This window comes from Gambusia affinis, linkage group LG04, assembly GCF_019740435.1.
Source record: "Gambusia affinis linkage group LG04, SWU_Gaff_1.0, whole genome shotgun sequence".
Classification (NCBI taxonomy): domain Eukaryota; kingdom Metazoa; phylum Chordata; class Actinopteri; order Cyprinodontiformes; family Poeciliidae; genus Gambusia; species Gambusia affinis.
In genome coordinates this window covers 14,157,471-14,168,746 of record NC_057871.1, presented here as the reverse complement: position 1 = coordinate 14,168,746, position 11,276 = coordinate 14,157,471, and the positions used below count along the sequence as shown (strand labels likewise).

Below are 11,276 nucleotides of genomic sequence, written 5' to 3'. Positions count from 1 at the left end.
TTTGTGCAGTACTTTAGTGCAGCTCCAACCTGTTTTTAAAGCAAAAATAAAACCTTGACATAGGCAATTATTTGCATCTGCTATTATAATTTAACATATTTAATCAATTAATTGTCAGTTAAATAAATATTTTAACACTGAATTTATCATTTATTTCATGGTTCATTTAATTAATGATTTAATTATGTATTAACTTAATTTTGTCCATTTTGGCCCTCTGTAGTTATAATGCAGATTATAAAGGTTCTTTGTTCATTTTGTTCAGGTTTTAAAAGAAGAAATCCAGTGAAATTATTGCTTGTTCTCATGTGTTACTTTTCAGATACCATCCTCTATATACCTGACAATGTAAAAAAATCAGGATTTTAAATCTAAATCTTTCTTGCTGCTCTTCAGATCAACACCTGGGCTGAGTTGGAGTTAGAAGAGGACAGAGGATCAGAACTGGCGTTGTATATTTGTCTCCCGATCGTCTCCGTTTTCCTGCTGGCTCTCCTGGCTGGTCTGATCTATCAACGCTGCTTCCGCCACAAACTTAGCCTGGCCAACATAATCGCCCTGGACGTCCAGGACGCCGACGCCAACGCAGAGTTTCTAGCCTCCCTGACCAGGAACGCCGAGCGCCACACTAGCACCAGTTCTGACGGATCGGACGGCGTCTTCGTCATGGTTTATCTGCCGCCGCCGTACGAGGAAACGCTCACCAAAATCAGCCGAGCCGCCAGCCTGTCCAGCTCCAGAGACGTAGAGGCGATGAAAATAGAAAACCTGGAGGCGCTGCTGGGCCCTGAGCTGAAACATAACATCCAGACTGTGTGATGAGATCTTAATGTTGGATCTGCAGTTTTGATTTATTAAAAACATATAATTTTGACACGTTTGTTAAAACTGTCACCATGTTGTGACAGTTTGTTATGAGACACATAATCTGTGAAAAGATGGATCCTTTCTCTTCCCCAAGCTACTGCTGTCGGAAGAAATGGAAAAGCAACCAATCAGAGCCAGAAGGCGGGTCTTAGTGCTGTCAATCATCCTCATGTTCTCACTGCCAAATATGCTAATGACTGAGAAACAACTCACTCTTACAGGAAAACTGCCTTAGCATTCACAACAAGTTATGCTAGCTGCAGTGTAGCAGAGAGCAACAGGGGAGGATGAGCAGCGCCACATCAGATTGTGATTAACAGCGCTTAGACCCTCCCCCTGACACTGATTGGTTGTTTCTCCTCATACTTGAGCTGCTATTTTCATCTTAAGGAGTGGAAAAACAACCAATCAGAGTCAGGACGCGGGTCTTAGAGCTGTCAATCAACCTCATGAACACGCTGCTAAACATGCTAATGGAGAAGTAAGAATTTATAGTTAGAGAAAAACGGGGACCATGCTAACTAGCCTTAGCATTCATAACAGGCTCTCCTAGCTGCAGTAAGAGGGAGAAACGGGGAGAAAAGAGGTGCGAGCACCGCCACACAGAGGGTGATTGACAGCGCTAAGACCCACCTCCTGTCTGATTAGTTCTTTCTGGTTAGCTCTGGGAGAAAGTGGAGGAGCTTGTTTTTGTTCACAGATTATCTGTCTCATAACAAACTATCATGACATGGGGACAATTTGTATAAAAGTTGCAAACTGCAGCTTTAACTTCACAATTAAAAAACAACTTTAGAACAAAATGAAATCCGACACTAAGTTTTTGGAAAATATTTATCTGTCTTGCTTCCAGACTTTTGTTTTAGAGCTGCTTAATACTAAATATTCAATATTGAATGTAGTTTTTGTAATATCAGAAAAATGGTCAGGGAAATTTGTTGCATACTGGAAACAAAAGAAACAGACAAAGTTACAAACAAGCAGGAGATGCTCAACTTACCAGATCAAGTTGTTTTTCTAAATGTGTAAATATGAATTGTGTGAAAATGTTTATATGGATATTTTATGCGTTCTAATCTCAAAGGTGTCTTAATGAATAATAAATATGTAGAAATCTCTGCAGTGATATGCGTTTTTGTGTGGGAAATAGTAAAAATAATTGTCTTATCAGTTCAGGCATGACGGGAGAAGCAAGACTGTAAGCAAATACATCCTCACATGAACAATATGTGACATTAATTATGTAAAAAAAAAATAAGTTAAAATGCAGAACCAATGTGCCACAAAATTAATGCAGCTCAAAACCACAGATCCTCAGCATGATGCAACCACCACCATGTTCTCATACCGGGTTCTTAAACTTGAAAGCCTCATTTTGATTCAAAATTCTTTGAGATACAACATACATTAAAATGTAAAACATAAATGCTTCAAAATGGTCTAATGCGGTCTTTCTCAAACTTCGGTCGCCCCCTAGTGGTCCGCCAGGTATTGCATGTATACGACCGTTTATTTGCCGTGACGTCAGCTCAAACTGCGACGCTGCAGCTAGCTTACCAAAGGATTGTGTTAAAAATAATGATGGAGAACTGGCTTAAAACTGGGTTACTCAGAAGTAAAGCTGCAGATTATGGTGGAAAGAAAACAACTCCAGGACTATTATATGATCACAGGAAGCTAAATCACAGCTGATGGTTGCTGATGTATCGTTCACTAGCGACTGGATTCCTTGAACGGCTCCATGCGGTCAGCAGTTCGACTCCACTCGGTTAGTGAGAACTGTTCTCTGTTTTTTATTAATTTGCTTGCCCATGATGCTCTGCTTTAATTTCTACAGCTATTGTTATTTTTATTTAATTAGAAATGATCAAATTGGTGTGTGGTGGCGTAGGGGATAGCACGACCCATATTTGGAGGCCTTGAGTCCTCGACGTGTCCGTCGCGGGTTCGACTCCCGGACCCGGCGACGTTTGCCGCATGTCTTCCCCCCTCTCCTTCCCCTTTCCTGTCAGCCTACTGTCATAAGAGACACTAGAGCCCACAAAAAACAAACCCTGGTGGGGAGAAAAAAAGATTAAATTAAATAAATACAATTGATAGAAATGGGTGGATTATTTTTTTTAGATTTAATGGTGCAGAAAATTATTTTCTGTTAAAGCAACTCAAGTCTACTTTCCTTTAATTCGAAATCACAAATAGCCCTAATTGTTATTCATGCACATAACAATTTTATCTCTATGTGTTCGACATCATTGGAAAGCGTTGACACTTTCAGAATCTGTGAATAACTCAAAATGCACAAGTAGATGGTCTTCATGTTCATGGCTTTGTCTCCAGTCACATTTACCAAACAGCATCACATTAGGATGAACAAAGGAAACAACAATATGTATTTTCATTTCAGGTTGCATTATATATAAATATCTATTATCGTGGGGGCAATTTCAGGTGAGGTGGTCCGTGACTGTTTGTTAAATGGGTTAAGTGGTCTTCAGCCGGAAAAAGTTTGAAAAACACTGGCCTAAAGAGAAATAGAGCAACATTTTTATTGAGCCGATGGAAGCCAGACATGTTTTCAATCTTCTGGGTCACAATATTTCAATAAAACAAGCAAAGTAAATCAGGAAATCTCTGTAGATCCAAGATAAAAACGTGTCACAGGTTTGCCTGCAAATTAGTTTTTATATTTTCTAATTTTAATTGTTTTTTAAAGGCCTCTTATCAGTAAAAATGTAACCTTTGTCTGTAACAACCATCTGAGTTGGCAAACCAAATGGATACTATTTGTGAATTGTGCAAAGAGCCGCACAAAATCATTGGGACGACTGCAAATGGCCCCAGAGCCGCACTTTGGACATCCCTACCCTCAGTAATTGCTTTTACTTTGCAAAACTAATTGAAACATAAACGTTCTTTTCGTAAACACAACACATGGTACATGCTTCATATTTTTTATTTGCTTATTATTCTCAATAATTTGGTAAAGAAAGACCCATCATTCTATTGAGATTTAATGGGGAAACAAAGTTTCTCAGCATTCACTGAAGTACTGGCCCACATTCTTGCAGTCGTCACCTACGAGTTCCCTGACACTGCAAGCAAACAGAGGGGATCACAAAATAAAGCACATATTTTCATTTGTTAACCAAGCTGTCAAAAAAATATAAAAAACTAACAAGAGTAAAACGTTTTCATAAATTAGACTTACGCTTTCCAAAGCTCCTTTGAGTTCTTTGCCATGAAGCCTTTTGTTCTGTTGAAGAAAGTAAAAAACAACAAATATATTTGTCATTTTGTAATGATTCTTCCCTGACTTGCTTAATTTTAACATTGTTCAGTTCTGTTGAAAAGGTATTTATTCCCCTACAGATTTCTTCTGTTTTTTGCTTTTGTTGTCACAATCTAATATTTTAGATCATCCATCCCAACAATATGCAATCCAGTGGAAAAATCTAAATATCTTTGATGATATAAACACGTAATTGTGCCAAAAAAAAAACTGAAGAAACCTGTAAGAGGACAGACATGTTTTTGCCGTTCTTCATATATGTAACTCATCCACCATGATGAAAATATTTAAGAATGCCCAGTTAACCATCAGGAACTTGATATCCCACTTTGCTACAACGTACAAAATAAAAATAAACAAATAAAAACTTACACAAGCTCATTGATGAGCTTCACCACACAGATGATGTCATCAGAGATGTCATCATCAGTTAGTTCTAAGAAAAAAAAACACAAAGACAGTATTTCTTGTTTAAGGTGACACAACAAAACAACTTGAGAAAAACAGTAAAAAATGTTAACAGTCTTCATATTACTCTAAATGTGACACCGAGGCAATGAGCAGCTTAAACTGTAACTCTAACCCTGCCCCAGATAATTATTGTGGAAAAAAAAGTCCAGGAAGTGGGCGGAGTCAAGACATGCAGAGGGGCGTGGCTAATTGTGGGGATGAGAGAGGGGGGCTGTTGTACTATTGCTATGAACTTTGTAGCAACTTTTTCTTTAATCCAAAAAACCAACAAGGGGCAAATCTAAACTTTTTTTTGTGCTGTTTTATGTTTGAGATGGTTTTAAACCTGAATTCAGAGAAAAGTACCGTTTTAGACAGCTTACATTTGACGAAATGAGATATTTACAAATATGCACAAAAATGGCAAAATTTGCACTGAAATTTGAAGATAGAACCCAGTTAATAAAAATAAGTTGATTTGGTCACAACAAACAAAGACCTGTTGGGGCCAGCACTGAGAAGCCTTTAGGCAAAATAATGCAAAACTTTACACAAACATGGCAAAATTCACACTGAAACACAAAGATAGAACCCTAAATAACCTGTTCAGACAATTTATTAGCAAAAAACAGTTTATTTGTGGGTTAGTTACACAGTAACTGTGTGCTTACTGTTGCAGCTGATGCCACAGATGTTGAGTGAGGTGCCGTTGGCGCTGCTGCAGACCAGATTCCCGGGGAGTTGGAAAAGGCCGTAAAGGGTCACATCCACATCATCCTCGTTGCTTTCGGAGGACTTGTCCTTCCCCTTGCCTTTTCCCTTCCCATTTTTCTTGCCCTTCTCCTTAGATCCGCTCTCACTTGAGTCCTCAAGACTCTCTTTTCCCGTCCCGTGGGTCAGATTGGTCATGGCATTGGTGTCAAAGCCTGAAAGACGCTCTGCGTGGCAGACCACTGAAACGTTTAACATAAAATCAGTAACTGATTTTACTGTTCAGTTTTCCCAAATCATTTTTCAACAACAAGCAAACACCATTATGATTTAACTTTGCCTACAATTATTTGTTTCTTATCTAAAAAGAAAATCGGGTACCAACCCTTGGCTAAGAAGTGATCTTCAGTCAGTCCGTTCACCATTACATTGTTCGGTAGGGAGGTGAATGCCACCATCAGCTGCTGCCTCAGTTCACATTTGGTCACATTTCGAGCTCCGACCAGGCTGCATCCCAGCACAACAACAGCAAAAAGCACAAGTGTCTTCATCTTGACACCAAGTATCTTCTCTGACTCTGAGCCTGTGTGTCATGGTGCTTATATGTCTCGTAGGGATCATTGACAGCAAAGAATCATGGGACACCCATTGTCCTCCTGAATAAAGGCCTCTCCCTAAGCTTTCAATGGTGATGTAAAATCTCACAGCTATTTTGCGTTTTAGATCACCAAAGAGGCTTGGGGAAGAAACTGATACATCCACGTGAAACTACCTTTTCTTATTTTTAGGTCACATCAGAGCCAGTTGAAAGGAGACTGAAAACCTGGTAAGATGAAACGATTTATCTTCCCCACGTCACCATAAAGCATTTATCATTTCCATGAGCATAGAGTGGGCGTACAGAATGAAATAACATCCAGAGCACAGCTATCAGGTCAAAACAGTCTCCAAAGGAAGAACAAAAGTTAAAAAAAACAACAAAAAAAGCAGCATAATTAATCCCTGATCATTCAAAGCGCCAGACGTCTGAAAGCAAAATATAGAACAGTATTGTGCCAAAAGAAAGGTTTTGTTGTAGTCTGTCCTGAAAGCAAACCAACAGAGGGTTATCATCAATCAATCAATCAAATTTTATTTGTATAGCACATTTCAGCAGCAAGGCATTTCAAAGTGCTTTACACCAAATCAAACACAAAAACACAATGCAACATAGAATCAACAATCAAAACACAACACCAAGTCAGGTTCCATCAATAAATTTGTAATTGATTATGTTTCAAATACAACTCTAAACAAGTGGGTTTTTAGTTGGGATTTAAAGGAAGTCAGTGTTTCAGCTGTTTTACAGTTTTGTGGACGTTTGTTCCAGATTTGTGGTGCATAGATGCTAAATGCCACTTCTCCTCGTTTGGTTCTGGTTTTGGGGATGCAGAGCAGAACCAGAACCAGAAGACCTGAGAGGTCTGGAAGGTTGATACAACAGCAGCAAATCTTTAATGTATTGTGGTGCTAAACCATTCAGTGATTTATAAACTAACAACAGTATTTTAAAGTCTATTCTTTGAGCTACAGGGAGCCAGCGGAGGGACTTTAAAACTGGTGTTATGTGCTCTATCTTCCTGGTTTTAGTGAGAACGCGAGCAGCAGCATTCTGGATCAGCTGCAGCTGTTTGATTGATTTGTTGGACAGACCTGTGAAGACGCTGCTGCAATATCAATACGACTGAAGATAAACGCATGGATGAGTTTCTCTAGATCAGGCTGAGACATTAGTCCTTTAATCCTGGAAATGTTCTTCAGGTGATAGAAGGCCAACTTTGTAACTATCATGTGTTAAAATAGCTGTATATGATTTCCTTCCCTGCAAGTATATTTGAGGAACAAAATTAGTGATAGTTTTATTTGTTTTTATGTCAGTGTCATGTGTTATTACTGTTACCAGGGAACCCTGAGTGTGGTTTTTTTCCCAGACATAACCATCAAAACTTTCTGAACAGAAACAGCTTGTTTCAGAGTGTCTGCAGGTTTCTGGGTAAACCAATCAGAGTCGATCAGTGGGTGAATTTCAAGTTATCTGAGGTATCGTTGGGATCATCCTTTCCTGAGGTCAGTTTATGTGATGAGGTGGAAAATGGTTGCTGCTCACCATGTAGCGTAGAATCTTCAAATGTTTATAAGCTGAGTTTCCACAGACTGTATAATTGTGCAAATTGGAATTGTGAAAATAAATAAATTGCTTAATGGAAACACGGCAGTTTTGAGAAAAGGTTTTTGCAATAGCTCAGGCGGTTTTTGTCGGCTGAATCAAAATTTGTGTGATTTGCCATGGAAACATTTTTTTGCATCACACAAGTCACATGATCAACAGCTGGATGTTACTATTGGCAGAAAAGAGAAAATGACAGGAAGAAGTAGGAGGATGGTGGTCATGATTTTTAGTGACTTATTGCATGAATAAACTTAATCATGTGTGATTTTAATTGTGTTTCTTATTTAATGGAAACACCGTAGTTGCACAATTTTGTCCTTTTGGCGTTAGACAAAGTTTTCTGCACATTACAAATGTGCACAAAATTTTTTGTTTTTTTAACAGCCACTGTTAAAAAACAACAAATGAGAGGCAAAATTCACAAGAAATGCAAACCTGTGCCCACTCTTTTTAAACAGACCACAATTAAAAACGTGAAGTTGTCATAGAGAAGCAAAGGACAGAGTGTACTAAATGTGAGAACACCCTGAGTGCAGCTATCATGTTAAGCCAGGCAGAAACAGAACAAAAGAAACAGCAACAAAGCAGCTATTTCAGTTGGAGCAGAAGTGTTTCTACTACTTTAATCACATTTTCAAAATGTCTGCCTGTGCGCCTCTGCAAAACTATAGAGAAAAGAATAAAGTTAAGGTGTACCCCGTTTGAAACAAAATACAGCTGGCAGGTGATGCTAGATGTGAACCCAGGAAAATCACATGTTGAATCTGGATTATAATGTGCCTCCAATTTAGTAAACATAAACCTATATAAGTTTGCAGCTTGATGTAAAAACAATGCAGCCTTCCTAAAACTAAAGCCAGGAAGATTTCAAATGCAAACAGAACATGTGATGTGGTTTACAGAGCAATAAAAAGACGTTAATACATTTAAGTACGTAAAAGATATCTAATATTTAATTTATTTAATAAGTGCAGAAACGGCCAATTAGGGTCATTGCAGATAGAAAAGAAAAAGAGTTGTAAATTTTCACCAAAAAGCTCAGAAATTTTTAGATCAATCTCATAAATGTTCTAGAAAACAACTTGTAAATTTCTGAGTTTGTTGGTGGATTTTTTTACATATATATCTACTATGGGGCAATTTTTCTGCCATAATCCAAGAGCAAACATTTTCAGTCTAAAAGCAGAATTTCACATCTTTTGTTCCCTACAAGTGTGCAGAGAGTTTTGCAAGCGAAGATTACAATTAGTGACAATAAAAAAATGTGCATATGAAAGAATTAAATGCATAGGTTTCTAAAATGAGCAGCAGTTTATCTGTAAAATTAAAACTCCAAAAGTTTTAAGTTTTAAGTCTTAAAACTTTTGGAGTTTTAATAAGTACATTCCAGAAATTATTTTGTGTTTTACAAAAGTTGTCAACACTTAGTTAATTTACAGAGAAATAGATTAAACAAGCTATTTTGAGGATGAAACTGGAAAAACTCTATTAATAAATGATTATATCAGGATTATATGTCAGTTTGTTTTGTCCACCATAAAGGCCTTTTCCTTTCTGGAGAGATGACTATTGAAAAGTCCATTTCAAAGATATTTTCCAGTGCTGAAGTGCCCAACCATCCATAAATTGTTCAGAGGTGAATGGGACATTTCTCTTATATAGACTGAAATGTCATTACTCAAAAGTGTGATAATAATACTGGACTCTAGATGGCGCAGTTGCTCCAACGAGAGCTTAGAAAAACGTTTTTCCCGTCATCTGAGGGCCTGACGTTCATACATGACAAACTGGACAAATATGAAACAGTAGCAACAACTAAAAATATGATTGGAATGAGGATTAGAAAGTATTGAATAAAAAAGGACAAGAATAATAGTTATCTGTTTTTTATAGACCCTTATTTGTACCAGACCTGTTGGAAACCTTTTACAGAAATTGTTACAGAAATCAGTCCATAGCTCCCAGTCAAATATCTCTGTAAACCTTCTGGTTTACGTTTTTCAAATAACAGATTTAATCTGTTTTTGCTTTTTGTCTCACTTAAATGTTTCAGATCAAACAATTTTTTATTATCAGTCAAATATAACATCAGTAAAGACAAAAAAGCTGCTTTTAAATTATAATTTATGAAGGGAAAAACTTTTCCAAATAAAACAATTATTTTATTTAATAACTAGTTGTGGCAGTAGTTTCGCTATGCTTATTTAATTTCCTTACAGTTTCTTTCCTTCACAACTAAATTCAATCTATCCCAAAATGCAACCACCTTCTGTGTGAGGGACCAGACTCAAACGAGGACAAAAGGTGTTCAAAGTAGGAAAATTTTCAATTTCATTCTTCCTGAAATAGTTAAAGATTTAATGCCAGAATAAGTCAAAGGATAAGTAACAAATTTGGGCACAATTTAACTGAGATGAACTGAACTCTAACTGAGCACAAACAAAACCGACCTGCAAACAAAGAACAAAAGGCTTCTTGAATAGGGGTGGAGTAACCAAAATCTACCACATGATGGAGGCACAACAAAAGAACAAACAAATACAAAATGAACTAAAGCATCCTATGAAACAAATAAAGCAAAACTAACTTTCACTTAGCACAAACAATAATAAGTGAATATTTAAGTAACAAAATTAACTAATTAAAATCAACTTGAAACAACAAAGTCTCCCCCCTTCGGTCTTTCAGAAAAACAAATGGCTTGTTGCAGGTTTCCTCCTCCAGCGGGTTTGTAATTGCAGCACCTCAAACAAAAGAACAAGTGTAAGTAAACCATTCAGACAGACATTAACGAAAGTGTGCACACAATAGAAAATACATGTCTAAATGAAATAACTTAAACATTAAATATTATAACTAATATAAAGACAAAATAAATACTAGCACAATGTGTTGGTGGTAGGAGGAGCATCCACCACCTGCCTATTTTACGAATTTATTACAATATCATCTGCAAACATAGTAATGCCTGGGGCTTCTCGTTGACTTCCTGTCAATCTCTCCATTACCACTAAAAACAGCGGTGGAGTTGTTTAAATCCTTAAATTTCCTAATGTTATTCAACCCCAAGTATAAGCCAATCTCTCACCACCAACACTTACTTCTCATACAGTGATTCCTCATACAGTCCCATGTTTTCTCTCTTTGCACCAGCTCTACGGTTTTGCCTTTTGTAAACATTTCCTTCTCAGACATCCTTGTATGTTTGAGTATTGTGTAAAATCTGGTTAAAAAGTTAGATACTTTCAGTCTAGATATCTCTTTATTTCTGCAGGTATGCCATCCGGACAAGCAACTTTTTAATCTTCATTCCCATAATCGCTATCTTCACTTCCTCCTTCCTTGTCCTCGGTACTTTCTTATTCACAAAATTTTCTCCATGTTTTGCCTCTTTCTTTTCAAAGGTAAGTTTTAGTGCTGATATTTTAGAAAAACGTACCCCTTAACCCAAGCACATTTATGTCCACACAACCACCTACATGGTCATAGAAATACACATTGTATTCAAAAACGTAGCCTGTCTACTTTGATGCTACTCGATCTAGTCTTGAATTAATGAAGTCTATCACACAATAAGAATTCCACCTTGAGATATTTTGTAGTGAAAAACTGACATTGTGCATGTAGGCAAACAGCTTTACTATATGAAATGCCACACTAGAACAGAGGACTATGCACAGTCCTCTGTTGAATTGCAACACGAACAGTTGCAATTCAAAGTTTCGTGGCAATATTGGAATGATGACAAAG

General features: G+C 37.3%; 1 protein-coding gene across 1 annotated transcript; it reads right to left on the bottom strand.

Annotated features, from left to right (window-relative positions):
* Nucleotides 1–3,804: 3,804 nt before the first annotated feature.
* Nucleotides 3,805–5,874, bottom strand: LOC122829924. The gene is made up of 5 exons (XM_044114848.1): nt 5,703–5,874; nt 5,278–5,559; nt 4,529–4,592; nt 4,076–4,120; nt 3,805–3,959 (listed from the first exon to the last, which is right to left on the bottom strand). The coding sequence occupies exons 1-5, from the start codon at nt 5,866–5,868 to the stop codon at nt 3,899–3,901; spliced, it is 618 nt and encodes a 205-aa protein (XP_043970783.1). The 5' UTR covers nt 5,869–5,874; the 3' UTR covers nt 3,805–3,898.
* Nucleotides 5,875–11,276: the final 5,402 nt, after the last annotated feature.

Bases quoted from the DNA above. Each gene is read 5' to 3' on its own strand.
- LOC122829924 (XM_044114848.1), bottom strand. From the start codon at position 5,868: ATGAAGACACTTGTGCTTTTTGCTGTTGTTGTGCTGGGATGCAGCCTG. The intron at 5,560-5,702 runs GTTGGTACCCGA...TAAACGTTTCAG, and splicing joins AGATCACTTCTTAGCCAAGG to TGGTCTGCCACGCAGAGCGT. The intron at 4,121-4,528 runs GTAAGTTTTTAT...TTTCTTCAACAG, and splicing joins AAGCTCATCAATGAGCTTGT to AACAAAAGGCTTCATGGCAA.